This window comes from Heptranchias perlo, chromosome 1 (assembly GCF_035084215.1).
Source record: "Heptranchias perlo isolate sHepPer1 chromosome 1, sHepPer1.hap1, whole genome shotgun sequence".
NCBI classification, from domain to species: Eukaryota; Metazoa; Chordata; class Chondrichthyes; order Hexanchiformes; family Hexanchidae; genus Heptranchias; species Heptranchias perlo.
Genome location: NC_090325.1, coordinates 92,897,847 through 92,914,978, shown reverse-complemented (window position 1 = coordinate 92,914,978; position 17,132 = coordinate 92,897,847). Strand labels below are relative to the sequence as shown.

Genomic DNA, 17,132 nt, shown 5'->3' with positions numbered 1-17,132 from the left:
GTCATAACCCACAATAGAGTAAAAAATAGCCTTAATACATAGGCTATTGCAGCAAGAAGGATGACCAGAGTGAGATATTAAGATATCATCCGCACGTGGCAAGATTTTGTGGTGCTGAAGAGTCACACAGATCCGGCGAATATCTGTGTTGCCTTGAATGATCTTGAGTGTAGACTGGTTTGGGCAAAGGAGATACAAATAAACATACCATGCTCCCAGGACAAACTAAAAAAGGTTGGCACATCATAGCTGAAAATCTCTCTATATTACAACAGCTGTAACACTTCAAGAATACTTCATTAGTTGTGAAGCACTTTGGGATGTCCCGAGGTCAAGAAAGGTACAATGCAAATGCAAGCTCTTTCTTTCTTCACATTTGAAAGAATATCAGGTAGACAGCTCAGCCAAATGAACTGTACAAGCAATGTGCAGCAGACTGAAAGCACTATAAACACATTGTGCCTTCCACAGACAACCCCAGTCTCACCCAAGTAAGTTTAGTAGTTTGTTTGTTAAGATGCACCACCAAAATTTGAGCAAGAACTTTCGCAGTTAGAAATGAAAGAGGTCTGTAAGACCCATCTCTTAACATTAGCGTCACCCACATTACGGCCAACAGAAATCATTCGTCTCCAGAGATATGTTGAAGTACTTTAGGTAGCCGTGGAACCAATATGGGAGTTATTTTTAAAAAATAAAGTGCAACAGGGAACCTCCGCGTATTCTGCTGTGATGGACTGGGGAGGGACGTGTTAACATTTCAGATGCAACCCCTTCTTCAGAATGGTTCTGAACTTGTTTGTTCTCTCCTGATTGGCTGATAAATCAGCTTTTGGAGCCAATTTCAACAATGCTCCCAAAACTGTGCCATCTCAGAGTTGCAGTATCTAACTGTAGGCTAAGAATGGTACACTCATTCTCCCCACCCTATTTGCTTGTTAAAAATATTTCTGGTTTCATATCATTGGCAAAAGGTTGAATCAAATGAACACTACAGGCTGGTCAGTTTGAGAGTGAGTGATAAGTGCAGCCTTGCAACAATACACTGTTTACAACAATTTTGCTTTGAAAGTACAAGATAAGCATTTATATCAGATAAAATACAGGCTATGGGAGAAAGTGGGGCAGTGCGATTAGTTTTGGATTGCTCAAACAAAAAGCCAATACAGACACATTGGCGGAATGGCCTGCTATACACTATAAACTTCAATGGTTTTATGGGTATACCACTCTGAGTCCAATGCTGTAACAGAACTGCCTACCCACAGCAGTCAGGCATCCACAAATAGCAATCCCTGGTGAAACAAAACATGCAAGCATATTAATACTTTTCCTCATCTCAAAATGAGACCCACCTCTTGCTCCCATGACTCTACTCTACTAAACTCCTGACCATCCAACATCCGTTCCTGGCTCTCCAGTTCCCTCTCAAGGAACTGTGCCCCTCCCTTTCAAAACCATCATCATCACTCCCCATCAAGAAGTCCACCCACAACTCCTCCATCTTCCCAAACTATGACATCATCTCAACTCCCCCCACACCTTTCTTCTCCAAAGTCTTAAGAGTGTGTTGTCACTTTCCAGATCAGTGCCAATCTCGCCTGTAACTCTGTTTAAAGCCCTCCAATGAGGTTTCTGCCCATCTCAGTCTTGGATGAGTTGTAATTTCCTCTAGTTCAACACTGGGAAGACCGAAGACAATAGTTTTGGTCCTTGCCAAAAACTGGACCCTCGTCACTGATGCCAGCTTCCTCCCTGGCCGTTGTGAGGCTAAAGCAGACTGTTCGCAAACTCTGCATCCGACTTGACCTCAAGCTGAGCTTCCGATCCCAGATCCTTTCCATCACATAGACCACCTACTTCCACAACATCGAATGTCTCCACCCCCACCTCAGCCCATCTGCTGCTGAAACTATCATCCATGCTGTTTTCACCTCCAGGCTTGACTACTGCAATGCTCTCCTGGCCAGCCTCTCATCTTCCACCCTCGGTAAACCAACTCCACCAAAATTCTGTAGCCCGTGCCCTATCCCTCGCCACGTCCTGTTTGCCAATCACCTCTGTCCCTCAATGTCCCAAATTTAAAATTCTCAACCAGTGTTTAAATTCGTCTAAGATTTCAACCCTCCCCAACCTTCTCCAGTCTTACAATCCCCTCCCCAGGTAGTCTTCATTCCTGACTCAGATCTTATGCACAACCTCCTGTCGCCCCATTAGCGCCCATGTCTTCAGCTGCCATGGCCCCACTCTTAAATTCCCTTGCTAAACCACTTTGTATCTTCAGTTCCTTCTCCTTTAAATCCCTCCTTAAAACCCACCTCTTTGACCAAGATTTTTGTCACCATTCCTAAGGCACCCATTTTTTTCCTTTTGCCTCTGTGAAGCACCTTGGGATGTTTTCTATGTGAAAGGTGCTGTATAAATTTAAGTTTAGGTTGTTGTTTGTTCAACCACTGCTCATTACAAAGTGCAGTGAAGGTTTCATCAATGACATGAATGCTGTTGGAGTAAAGCATTTTTAAAAAAAAACCTCGGTTTAGTGGAGTCCTAGTTTACTGCAGTACGTCACTTAAATTTCTGCATTGAGCAGCATGTGCATCTATAAAGAAAATTCAACCAATTTTAAGAATAAGTAATTTACTGTATAATTGACATAAATAGAAATGTCTGTTTTGGCAGTCTTTATTGAGGAGTAAAAAGAGTAACTATTATTTGCAAGTGGTCAGGAAGAGAATAACTTATTACTTCATGAGCCTTTATTTCTGGATTTGGGCTTGTTTGAGTGAAATACGGTCTCAAACCACCTTGCAAATACTTCTGTAAAACCATTCGTATATTATTCTATATACACTATGCTGCACTAAGTTAAATCCTACGTTCTGATGAAAGGTCATCGACCTGAAACATTAACTCTGTTTCTCTCTCCTTAAATGCTGAGTGACCAGCTCACTGTTTTCAGCATTTTCTGTTTTTATTTCAAATTTCCAGCATTGGCAATATTTTGCTTTTATCTGATACATAGTAATAGTGCAACTCAATTTTAGTTTAGAAATTTTGTTAGTCTACATGAACCGCTTGTAATATTCAAGAATCAAATGCACAAACTGTTCAATCATCTGTTTTCAGCAAGAGTAATTTATCTATGACAAACCTTTACCACAAAACATGACAAGAGGCATTTTGGTTCAACAAAACTTATAGCTCAAGATCCCCAACACCCCCATCTTAGCAACCAATTGCATTGTAAATGTCCTAATGTTTTTTCTCCCACAACAGCCCGGCAGATTATTCCAAACATTTATATTGCTCTCAGAACAAGTATATCTTTCACTTATGTATATTTGTGTCCTGTGGTCATACTTCCCTGGCTTACTTTGGATTTTCCTTATATTTTGTATACTTCAATGAGGTGCTCTCTCAATCACTTTCTTTCCAGACTATGGACTTGAGCTTCTTCAGTGCTGTGAAGGGGTCCCAGAAAACACCGTGTAAACTCCACTAGTTACCGCTGCACACAACATGGAGCCTTTTGAATTTTCATCGATTTCAGTTAAAGCTAGCTTTCAACCCAGCAACAGAGACTAGTTGTTAAATTTTTTGAATTTTTGTTCACAATAAAATTCTTCATATTGTGGGAACAGTGAATCGTTTTTAAGTGAGATATACAGGCTTGATTTCTGTTGTATTAACACAGGTTGTAATGGCTTACCTCTAATAAATAAAAATATCTGTTAAACTGTGGACTTTTGGTATCTTCCAATCCCTTCAGCTGTCGTGTAATGAACATGAAAATGTCCTGTGAATTACACACATTAAAAAAATAAATACAAAGCGTAATTCAACAAACATTTGCAAAGCAGTTTAAAATACTTCCTGAAAGATAAAAGTGAATGTTATATTCCAATTTGCAGCGCTGTATAAAATTTGTGCATCTGCATAAAATATAGACCTCTAGAACCAAGACTGAAATACCAAATTAGTGAGCTGTAAATTGCAGACTTTTGCAATAAATGCTGCAATGCCACAGCATGCAATTAAAAATGACCAGTGCAAATGAAAGGCACTAATGGCAAGACTTTTGCCTCTTCCAGGGACTTTTAAAAATTTGTTGGGGCAGTGCAGTTTCGTGTTACAACTGTACCAAGATGGTTCCACTTTATTATGGGGTAAAAAAAATCCAAAAATAATGCAAATGTGTAGCCCCAGGAATAAAAAAAATCTAAACAATAAACTAACCAAAAATTATATCTTGCACTTTAAAGTTATAATTTCAGTGCAGCAGAGTGAAGCATTAATATCTACAGAGTGGTGTGACATAGCTTCATGGCCACATTTTCTGATATCAGCCATGTAATCGGGAAAAGTGAAAAACAGACAAGTCACTTTACCATATGGAAATGAGATACGCCACCCTAAATTTCCGTCACAGATTCCCTGCTGGCTGTACTGACATGATGGCAAAGGAAAGAGAGGTTAAAATAAAACAGAAAAAGGAAGTTTCTAACAAATGTCAGGTACAGAATACAGTAGACAACCAGGCAGAATACAGAAAGTGGGAGAGGGAAATTGAAAAAGGAAATAAGAAGGGCAAAGAGAGAATATGAGAAAAGATTAGCGGGTAACATAAAAGGGAACCAAAAAAACTTTTACAAACATATAAAAATTAAAAAAGTTAAAGGAATGGTGGGGCCAATTAGTGACAAAGAAGGAAATCTTCTTGTGGAAGTAGGGGGCATGACCGAGGTACTGAATGAGTACTTAGCATCTGTCTTCACAAAAGAGGAAGATGAAGTTAATGTCGCAGTGGGTGGAGGGGTAGGGGGGGGGGGGGGGGAAGAGGGGGGAGTAGAGATAATGGATAGGATAAAAATAGATAGAAAGGAGGTGTTAAATAGGTTGGCATCATTCGAAGCTAACAAGTCACCCTATCCAGATGGGATACAGCCCAGCTTGCTGAGGGAAGCAAGGGTGGAGATAGCAGAAGCTCTATCCACAATCTTTCAATCCTCCTTGGATATGGGAGTGGTGCTGGAGAACTGGAGGATTGCAAACGTTACACCCCTTTTCAAAAAGGGGGCGAGGGATAAACCTGGTAACTACGGGCCAATCAGTCTAATGTCAGCGGTGGGAAAACTACTAGAGGCCACTATCAAGGACAAAATTAATTCTCACTTGGAGAAGCATGGGTTAATAAGGGACAGCCAGCATGGATGTGTTAAAGGCAAATCATGTCTGACTAACCTGATTGAGTTCTTTGATGAAGTATCAGAGAGGGTTGATGAAGGTAGTGCAGTAGATGTATATATGAACTTTCAAAAGGCATTCGATAAAGTACCACATAACAGACTTACTTGGAAAATAGAAGCATGACATTAACGGGATGGTGGTAACTTGGATACGTAACTGACTGCAGGACAGAAGGCATATAGTGGTGAACGGATGTTTATATGATTGGATAAAAGGATGCAGTGGGGTCCCCCAGGGATTGGTATTAGGACCACTGCTTTTCTTGTTATATATAAATGACCTGGACTTGGGTATAGTGAGTACAATTTCTAAGTTTATGGAGGATACAAAACTTGGCAACGTAGTAAATAGTGAGGAGGATAGTAGCAGACTTCAGGAGGATATAGACAGACTGGTGAAATGGGCAGACACTTGGTAGATGCAATTTAATGCGGATTAAGTGTGAAGTGCTGCATTTTGGGAGGAACAACATGGAGAGGCAGTATAATCTAAATGGTACTATTTTGAGGGAGGTGCAAGCTCAGGGGGACCTGTGGGTGCATGTTCACAAATCATTGAAGCTGGCAGGGCAAGTTGATAAGGCAGTTAAGAAAGCATATGGGATATATGGCTTTGTAAATGGGGCACTGAATACAAAAACAAAGTAGTAATGCTAAACCTTAACAAATCACTGGTTGGGCCTCAGTAGGAGTATTATGTACAATTCTGGTCATGACACTTTAGGAAGGATGTCAAGGCCTTGGAGAGGGTACAGAGGAGGTTTACCAGGATACCACCGGGGATGAGGGACTTCAGCTATGTGGAGAGATTGGAGAAGTTGGAATTGTTCTCCTTAAAGCAGAGGTGGTTAAGTGGAGACCTGATAGAGGTATTCAAAATAATGAGGGGTTTTGGTAGGGCAAATAGGGAGGAACTGTTTCCTCTGGCAAGAGGTCATAGATTTAAAATAATTGGTTGAAGAACTAGAGGGGAAGCGAGGGAAATTTTTTTCACAGCGGGTTGTTAAGATGGGGACCTGAAAGGGTGGTGGAAGCAGATTCCATAGGAACTTTCAAAAGGCAATTGGGTATGTACTTGAAGAAGACTAATTTGCATGGTTACAGGGAAAAAGCTGGGGTGTGGGACTAAATTGGACAGCTCTTTCAAAGAGCCGGCAAAGGCACAACAGGCCAAATGGCCTCCCTTCTGTGCTGTAAGATTCTATGATTCTAATTCTCCTACCCACACCTTCAGCTAAAAATGGTAATTGGCATAAAGAAACTGAAAGTAGACATCTTAAAAAGTGTTAAAAATAAAGAGAGAAAACTGCAAACACTGGGAATATACAGCAGCTCAGTCAATATTCATACAAAGACAAGTTAATGCGTTGGGTAGAGATCTTCACTAGAACTCAAAAAAATAAACAAGATACTCTAGCGGCAGGAGGAGGAATTCATAGATTGAACGACCTGCAAACTACTTAATAGAAAAGCAGAACACTTTTACATAATATTAAAAAAATCATTTCAATGAGGCAATGGGAAGACATAGAAGAGCAAAAGAAGTGGAAATAGCCAAGACAGTAAAAAGGCATGACAATGGCTCACAAGGAAAAAGGCAAGAAAATGTGAATAGGAAAAAAAAATCCCTCCAGGTGCAGGTCAAAATGAAAACAGATAATGCTGAACACACACAGACTCGTCTATCCTAAATAGAAATTAAGTAACGGTCAGCACTCCAACGGTCAGAACTGAATTCTGACAAACACTCTATACCCAAAACGTCAACCCTTCACCTCGCCGCCACCCCCCCAGATAGTGACAGACCTACTACACCACATCACCAGCGTATCTTGCTGTAAATATAGAGTAATGCCCAGGATCATTAGATACTATCCCGACTGTTGTTGAGGTTGGTTGGAACAGAGTAGAAGGCCAAAGAAAGAGATTAGAATAAGAATGGAGTGGGAGGGGGCGTGGGGAGAATTTGAAGTGGCAAACGATACAGAGGCCAGGATCACACTTCTAGACAGAGCAGACATGTTCAGCCAAGCAGTTACCTAATCTACGTTTGGAGTACGTAGAGGGCGTCGCATCATGAGCAACGAATAAAGTATACCATACCGGATGTAGTAAATTGTCACTCAAGGAATGTTTGGTTCTCTGGATAATGGTGTGGGAACAACTTAAGAGAGAAAGCGATGCGCCTGGCATAGTTGCATAGGAAAATGCTAGCGATCGGGAGACTGGAAAGTGGGTGGTGTAAGAATTAACAAGGGTATCCAGGAGGGAGTGATCCCTCTGGTAAGCACGTGGCTGTTGGAAGGACCATCCTGTAGATAGTGGAAGATGATACAGCAAATCCGGAGGTTCGTGAGGACAATTCTTACAGTGAGAAAAGGGGGAGGTGTAAAAGCAGAGGTACAGAAAACAGGGTGGCAAAGGATTCAATCATTGTTGAAGAAAAAAATGCATCACAGATATTCTGGTGCCGATGATAGAATCAGCAGAACCAGCACTTGCAATACATATAGCTATCCATATATTTACATCTGATTTTGATCATATACACCAATATTTACAACAACTTGCATTTGGAAGATGGGAGGCCAGCCAGGAGAGCATTTACATCTAACTTTTCAGTGGAATAAACAGAAAACGTGAAAATCCTTGGGATACAAACTATACTCAGCTCATGGTTCTAATCATAACTCACTAACAGCTGTGACTTATCAGTAAGATTTGAGATTTTCAGTTTTTGGGGGTTATTTTTCATACTTTTGTTTCCTCAAAGTAAATTCATCCGAAACACAGAAAATTATTACATTTCCAGGTGAAAACTGAATGTTGCAAACACATGAAAAACATCTGTATACTCATTTTACTGTTCTCAAAACGAAGAATTTGTATTCATAAAGCACCTTTCGCATCCATTCATGTCCCATGGAGCTTTAAACCAATAGATCCCTTTCCAAGTGCAGTCACCACTGTTATTCAGACAAATGTGACAACCAATTTGCACTCAAACAAGTCCCACAAACACCAAATGAACGAATGTGTTTTTAGGGGTGTTGGCTGAGAAATAAATGTTGGCCTAGACAATGGGAGAACTCCCTGCTCTTCCAATAGTGTCATAGGATATTTTACATCCATTTCAGCAGGCAGCTAAACGTCTCATTCGAAAGACAGAACCTTTGACAATGCTGCATTCTCTCAGTTCTGCACTGCCTCTGAATTGTCAGATTGCTTGCCCAATATAGAGGAGCAGCTTTCAATTTCAGTAGGGGGGGGGGGCGTAAAACGGGTGGTCGCAAATTGGCCGCCCGTTATACACCCCAACCAATTTTCCTTTCCATTGAAGTAATCGTTCCACCCTCTACAAACGAGCTCATCAAATACTCTGCTGACCATATCCTATCCCACACCAAGTCCTACTCACCCATCGGGCTGTCCTTACTTATGTGATGTGGAGATGCCGGTGATGGACTGGGGTGGACAAATGTAAGGAGTCGCACAACACCAGGTTATAGTCCAACAGCGTTATTTGAAATCACAAGCTTTCGGAGCTTTGCTCCTTCGTCAGGTGAAGTGAAGAGTTGCATAAAGGCACAGCATATATAGTCAGAGAACAATGCCTGGTGATTACAGATAATCTTTCTAACTGCCCTTTATCACACCTCGGCAGAGAGATCATCACAGCAATCAAGGGAGTGTTCAAACAGGTTAGTCAGGGAAACATTACATCCAAGAATACTGAGGTGGGGTCACCAGGGGTCAAATGTAGCAGATACTGGGGTTTGTATTAAAAACAGATAACTTTTTTTTGCTGGAAATCGCAGCAGGTCCGGCCGCATCTGTGTATGGAGAACAAGCCAACTACGACTTGAGTCTGGATGACTCTACGTCAGGTGGGGTTACACGTAGCGTGACATGAACCCAAGATCCCGGTTGAGGCCGTCCTCATGGGTGCGGAACTTGGCTATCAATTTCTGCCTGACGATTTTGCATTGTCGTGTGTCTCGAAGGCCGCCTTGGAGAACGCTTACCCGAAGATCGGAGGCTGAATGTCCGTGACTGCTGAAGTGTTCCCCAACTGGGAGAGAACGCTCCTGTCTGGCGATTGTTGTGCGGTGTCCGTTCATCCGTTGTCGCAGTGTCTGCATGGTCTCGCCGATGTACCATGTAATGTTTCCCTGACTAACATGTTTGAACACTCCTTTGATTGCTGTGATTATCTCTCTGCCAAGATGTGATAAAGGGCAGTTAGAAAGATTATCTGTAATCACCAGGCATTGTTCTCTGACTATATATGCTGTGCCTTTATGCAACTCCTCCTCACTTCACCTGACGAAGGAGCAAAGCTCCGAAAGCTTGTGATTTCAAATAAAGCTGTTGGACTATAACCTGGTGTTGTGCGACTCCTTACTTATGTGGGTATGGTAGTGTAGTGGTTATGTTACTGGACTACTAATCCAGAAACCTGGATTAATAATGCAGAGAATTTAAGTTCAAATCCCACATCAGTTTGAGAATTTGAATTTAGTTATTAAAAAATCTGCAAATAAAAAGCTAGTGATTGTCAGATTGTTGTAAAAACCTAATACCGGCCTGGTCAGCAATGCCCACATTCCAAGAATGCATAAAAAGACAGATCTAGATTATGTTCGACCACACTTGGAGTACTGTGCGCAGTTTTAGTCTCCATACTGCAAAACGTTACATTGAAGCACTGGAGAACGTGCAGGAAAGATTTACAATGAATTTTACCCGAATTGAGGATGCAACTATCAAAAAAGAGTGAGCAGTCTAGAGCTCTTTTCTCTAGAAAAGAGAAGACTAAGAGGATACCTAAGAGAGATCTTTAAAATTATGAAAGGGTTCAACATGGTGGGTGTGGAGAAACTGTTTTCACTTATCAGTGAGTCAAGAACAAGGGGGCATAAGTATAAGATAACCACAATGACATCAAATAAAGAACTTAAGAGGAATCTTTAACAGAGTAATGGGAACGTGGAACTCGCTGCCGCATGAACTGGATGAAGCATATAACATTTATGCATTTAAGGGGAGGCCTGATGCATACACGAGGAAGCAAGGAATAGAGGGATACAGATAATCTAGCCCAGTCCCATCAAACGGTTGAAGACTTTAGCCCAAACTTTAGAGATATGAGTTCTAACTTAAGCTACAAAGACAATTGGGAAAAACTGACAGAATGATGCAACGCCATGGGCTTTATACAATGCAGAAGTAATAGAAGACATATGGCACCACCTGCAGTAAAGTCATGACAATATCTTTAAAGTGGTTCCCCCAGATCCTGTATCAAGCTATGCTATAGTTTGATAGTCTGTGGAGGATGAAAACAGAAAAGAAAAGCCCAACAAGCTCATCCCTTTCTGATACATCATGTTCACCAACTAGTCTTTACATCGTATCCGTTGATCCCTTCTCTTTCCAGAAATTCATCTAATTGCCTCTTAAACTTTTTATACCCTCCATTATAACTTATTCTATAAGTCTATTGCTCTTAAAGTAAAAAAGTTTCATCTTGATTTCCCTTCCTACTCCACACTTCTTAATTATTAACTAGTGTCCCTTGTACTATCTGAACCAGTCATCATAGAAAACAATTTTCCTGGATCAATATTTTTTCTTTATTATAATTATTTGTGTGATTCAAGGGGTCAGAATCAGCATCAAGTAGTACAGCACAAGATGCAAGTAAAGCACCCACATCAGCCACACTGTGGTCTCTGAGCGAGACTCCAATTTATGCCAAATTAAAAGGCAGTTTTGGGCTGCAGCCCCAACATCACAACGAACTGGACTGGGGCTGCCAAGAGACACTTCCATCCCCTAAGTCCAAGTTAGAACTAAATCCACATTCTAGAGGTGAAAAGTTAGCATCTAACCCACTGTACCACCCAGGTTTGTGTCTGGATTAACTTCATCAATCTTCTTCAAAATGTTTTTAAAAAATACAAAATGGGGTGTCCTTGTGCTGCTAAAATTGGCACAAAGAACAAAACCATTGCAAAACTCAAAACTAGTGAGATGAGAAAATCGTACAAGCTGGCAAAACTGTCAAATTTATATCTATAAAATCAGTAAAAATTAACTAGGAATAACTTTTAAATCTTGCAATTGGAAAATAAACAGTAAGAACTGAAAAAGAACCTTACTCATGAGTGATCAGGTCCTGCCTTCTGTTTACTTTAATTCCCATCCTCCACCAACTGAAGTAATGCTGCCTAAGAGGCATTCAGCTCTAAGCAGGATAACAAAAGAAAGAACTGCATCCTAATAGAAAATGTAAATATGTGCCACTTTTGTGATACGGAAAGCAGAAATCTGCTTGTTGAAATGAATAATAAATTTCATGATTGAACATTCTATATACACTTTGTTAAAACTGAAAACATCTTCATAGTCACAATCATTATTTACCTTAAGTTTGTCATGAGATGTGTATGGAGCTTCTGGAGCATAGATTCTGAAGATATCAGCCAAGCAGCATGCCACAAGCAGACGTACATCTTTGTTGGGATTCCTGAGGAAGAATTCTGAAGCCAAGTGCAAGGCTAATGGAAGGTATTGTTGTTTTTCATCTTCAGAGTCCTGGTCCATATCCATGAATGTTTTAACCACCATCTGTACAGTTACATCGAACACATTGTCAAGCTCACATTTCCAAATTAAGTACAAGCTATTTTCTGCACAAGGGATGGAAGAAAGAAAAGGAAAACTGGCTGTTAAAAACCTAAATATACAAATTTTAACCGTCAGTATATAATTTTAAATCTTTATATAGGAATGCACACAAAGAGAAAACAAAATTAGATTACTCAGAGAAATCATTCTCATGCAGCAAATCTATTAGACATTCCACGAGTAAAGATCCAAATCTCACTTGGAGATTTAAGACACCTGTACTTTAAATACACATCCTTAACTACATGTGCCTTATCTGTATCATGTTCTACATGGAACCCCAGGCCATTTCATCCGTTCTAACTGGTAGTTGTCAAGTTTCCCCCTGTACCAACCAACTAAGATCTATTCTTTCCTTCTCCTACCCCTTCAAGGAAAACCATGTTCAATTGCTTCTTTCAATTATCTATTGATAGCCTACATTACAAATGCAGCAACACAACTCAAAAATTCCTTCTAAATTCAGGTCCCACAGGGAGGTGAGCTTGATCATAGAGAACAATGAGAAACAAATATTATAGTTCACCAAATCTTGTTTCATTTGTTTTGCTAATTTTTTTTGCTTAAATTGTACATGTACATTTTTACATTGGCAAAATTGGCACCTATCAGGACCCCTATGACTGGGAACTGAGAAAATGTTATTTTTTATAAAATATAAACATGTCAAATCTATGCCCATCTCTCCGACAATTCCCTGTTTCAATCTCCACAATCAGGTTTCTACTTATCCCACAGCATCAAAACTGCCCTAACCAAAGACAGTAACAACATTCACTAAACTGTACTGCACTATTCCTCCATTGTCCTCTCTGCAGCCTTTGACATGATTGAACAAACTATCCTCCTCTAATACCTCTCCTCCTTTGTCCAGTTCGATAGGACGACTCTCGCTTGGTTCCACTGCTACCTACCCAAGCACAGCCAGAGCATCTCCAGCAATGGCTTCCCTTCCCGGCCTCGCACGTTAAGTCAGGAGTCCCCAAGGATCCATCCTTGGTCTCCTTTTGACCAGGTCTAGTTGTTGTAATAGCATAGATATTGCTATTGGATTCTTCAACCTTATGTACTTAACTTGCAAAAGGAACTGGATCCCAACTTTGTTGTAAACTATTTAAACATATGTAACTACAGGCATCTTTCAAAATAACATCAAAATTAGCTCCTATATTTAAACTGTGCTTCACTCTAAATGAGACATGGGAAGTCTGCAAAACATAACTATCATATAAAAACTCTTTCTGTAAAGGAAAAGAACCATTAACATTCCGGTTTGTCTACATCAGAGTGCCAAGCTCATGCAGCACCTAAAAAAGGCTTGACCCTTTTCCACCTTAACAAACTAATGGGGGATGAATTAACTGATGTACTCAGTGCACGTAATTCCACCAATGTATACAGGGCAAGATTTTCTGCTTCAGTGATCCCAACACACACACACACACACACACACACACACACAATTAGGAAATTCCACACCCCCATCCAGTGATATTCTGACATTTAATTTAAATGATCAAAAGTGGGCTAGGTGTACGGAATTTCCCAATATATGCTTTCAGCATTAACACAGAAAATTTAGTACCAATGATATCTCCAAAGATCTAAACCATTTAATAAAACAAGCACTTTTATCCCTCATTGGTTGTTCCACCACAGAAATTCTTGATGCAGTCATGGAACATCTTGGTTGCTAATGAATCCTGGTACATTTGCACTCAGTGTTACAATCTTATCAGTCAAGTGGCACCATTTCATTAAGTTTTTTTTTCAGCCAGAAGTGCCGAGTGGATGATCCATCTCAGCCTCCTCCCGATATCTCCACCATCACGGAAGCCAGTCTTCGGCCAATTCGATTCACTCCACGTGATATCAAGAAACGGCTGAGTGCACTGGATACAGCAAAGGCTATGGGCCCCGACAACATCCCAGCTGTAGTGCTGAAGTCTTGTGCTCCAGTACTAGCTGCGCCTCTAGCCAAGCTGTTCCAGTACAGCTACAACACTGGCATCCACCCGACAATGTGGAAAATTGCCCAGGTATGTCCTGTCCACAAAAAGCAGGACAAATCCAATCCGGCCAATTACCGCCCCATCAGTCTACTCTCAATCATCAGCAAAGTGATGGAAGGTGTCGTCGACAGTGCTATCAAGCGGCACTTACTCACCAATAACCTGCTCACCGATGCTCAGTTTGGGTTCCGCCAGGACCACTCGGCTCCAGACCTCATTACAGCCTTGGTCCAAACATGAACAAAAAAGCTGAATTCCAGAGGTGAGGTGAGAGTGACTGCCCTTGACATCAAGGCAGCATTTGACCGAGTGTGGCACCAAGGAGCCCTAGTAAAATTGAAGTCCATGGGAATCAGGGGGAAAACTCTCCAGTGGCTGGAGTCATACCTAGCACAAGGGAAGATGGTAGTGGTTGTTGGAGGCCAATCATCTCAGCCCCAGGGCATTGCTGCAGGAGTTCCTCAGGGCAGTGTCCTAGGCCCAACCATCTTCAGCTGCTTCATCAATGACATTCCCTCCATCATAAGGTCAGAAATGGGGATGTTCGCTGATGACTGCACAGTGTTCAGTTCCATTCGCAACCCCTCAGATAATGAAGCAGTCCGAGCCTGCATGCAGCAAGACCTGGACAACATCCAGGCTTGGGCTCATAAGTGGCAAGTAACATTCGCGCCAGATAAGTGCCAGGCAATGACCATCTCCAACAAGAGAGAGTCTAACCACCTCCCCTTGACATTCAACGGCATTACCATCGCCGAATCCCCCACCATCAACATCCTGGGGGTCACCATTGACCAGAAACTTAACTGGACCAGCCATATAAATACTGTGGCTACGAGAGCAGGTCAGAGGCTGGGTATTCTGCGGCGAGTGACTCACCTCCTGACTCCCCAAAGCCTTTCCACCATCTACAAGGCACAAGTCAGGAGTGTGATGGAATACTCTCCACTTGCCTGGATGAGTGCAGCTCCAACAACACTCAAGAAGCTCGACACCATCCAAGATAAAGCAGCCCGCTTGATTGGCACCCCATCCACCACCCTAAACATTCACTCCCTTCACCACCGGCGCATTGTGGCTACAGTGTGTACCATCCACAGGATGCACTGCAGCAACTCGCCAAGGCTTCTTCGACAGCACCTCCCAAACCCGCGACCTCTACCACCTAGAAGGACAAGGGCAGCAGGCGCATGGGAACAACACCACCTGCACGTTCCCCTCCAAGTCACACACCATCCCGACTTGGAAATATATCGCCGTTCCTTCATTGTCGCTGGGTCAAAATCCTGGAACTCCCTTCCTAACAGCACTGTGGGAGAACCGTCACCACACGGACTGCAGCGGTTCAAGAAGGTGGCTCACCACCACCTTCTCGAGGGCAATTAGGGATGGGCAATAAATGCCGGCCTTGCCAGCGACGCCCACATCCCGTGAACGAATAAAAAAAAAATTAAGTAATTTAAAACAAAATCAATATAAATGTGCATTAAGTCCAACATTTTATAAAAACAATGTCACTGTCAATTTTAAGGATGCAATCTTGTTCAGGACAGGATCCAAACTACACTAGAGTGATAACCATTTTTTCTATGGATTACATTCTGGCAAGTCAGAAGTTTGATAGCTTCCCTGTCGAGGCATTCTCTATACTTACATTCAGAATCAATATGCCTTGCTTTATGACTGTTCTGTGCCACATGCTCAGGCAAAGCTAATTTACTTCTTTCACCTCTTTGCATGCTATTCTCACATCCATTTAACTAATCTCCTATCCCTTGACCTGCCTCATTGTTTTATAAACTGCTAGATTGTAATGTGTATATATATTTTAAATGTCAAATAATGATATATTATCACCTGACTAATCAATTTGAGGTTTTGGGTTAAGGTTAGAAGTATGGAAAAATGGATGTCTCCTGTAAGCTCAAGCAGTATGTTGGGATAGTACAATGAAAAACCTGCCCATATTTATATGTTTTGATTGTTAGTTAAATTTTTTTTTGGCATCCACCTCACCTGCAATTGCTTGGCAACTGCAAAACATCTGTAAATGTACAATTACTGCTGAACATCTGTTAAGTTGTGGGATCCAAAATTCAGCAAAGTTCTGAAAAGTATTAAATCAAGTCTTGAATAATTAGCAATCAACAATGAATATGGCAATCTTATCTTGCCAATTCTGTGAAACTTCTCACCATCTTTATTTAGCAATTTGGCTCGCCATCACTTGTCCAATAGCCCCTTTCCTCCCCACCCCAATAATTAGCCTCACCATCCTGATTAGGCATGGTTTAAGCTCTGAACTAAAGCTATTTTAGCGAGTTGGTCACACCGCAGGTAAAGGGTATACAGGCAGGAAGTGAATGGGTGACCACCAGGAAGAGTAAGAGATGCAGGCAGGTAGTGCAGGGGTCCCCTGTGGCCATCCCCCTCTCAAACAGATATGCCACTTTGGATGCTGTTGGGGGGGATGACTTATCAGGGGAAGGCAGCAGCAGCCAACTTCCTGGCACCACGGGTAGCTCTGCTGCACAGGCTGGGAGGAAAAAGAGTGGCAGAGCTATAGTGATAGGGGACTCAATTGTAAGGGGAATAGACAGGCGTTTCTGCGGCCGCAACCGAGACTCCAGGATGGTGTGTTGCCTCCCTGGTGCAAGGATCAAGGATGTCTCGGAGCGGCTACAGAACATTTTGGAGGGGGAGGGCGAACAGCCAGCTGTCGTGGTGCACATAGGCACCAACGATATAGGTAAAAAAGGGGATGAGGTCCTAAAAGCAGAATATAGGGAGTTAGGAGGTAAATTAAAAAATAGGACCTCAAAGGTAGTAATCTCAGGATTGCTGCCAGTGCCACGTGCTAGTCAGAGTAGAAATAGGAGGATATTTCAAATGAATACGTGGCTAGAGGAATGGTGCAAGGGGGAGGGATTCAAATTCCTGGGACACTGGAAACGGTTCTGGGGGAGGTGGGACCAGTACAAACCGGACGGTCTGCACCTGGGCAGGGCCGGGACCGCTGTCCTAGGAGGAGTGTTTGCTAGTGCTGTTGGGGAGGGTTTAAACTAAAGTGGCAGGGGGTTGGGAACCTGAGCAGGGAGAGAGAGGAAAGCGTAACAGGAAGGGACAGAAGGTATGGAGTAATAGGTAAAGTGTTAAAAAAGGAAAAAGCAGGAACTAAGCG

General features: G+C 41.9%; 1 protein-coding gene across 7 annotated transcripts in view; it reads right to left on the bottom strand.

Moving 5' to 3' along the window:
• The window catches only part of pds5a (PDS5 cohesin associated factor A), a 215,291-nt gene that overhangs the window by 153,178 nt on the left and 44,981 nt on the right, over positions 1 to 17,132 (bottom strand). For all 7 annotated transcript variants that reach the window (XM_067988550.1, XM_067988542.1, XM_067988526.1 and 4 more), the window contains exons 3-4: positions 11,676 to 11,879; positions 3,710 to 3,796 (exon numbers count right to left, since the gene is read on the bottom strand). In XM_067988550.1, the coding sequence (XP_067844651.1) occupies positions 3,710 to 3,796; positions 11,676 to 11,879 (291 nt within the window). The remainder of the gene's footprint in view (positions 1 to 3,709; positions 3,797 to 11,675; positions 11,880 to 17,132) is intronic.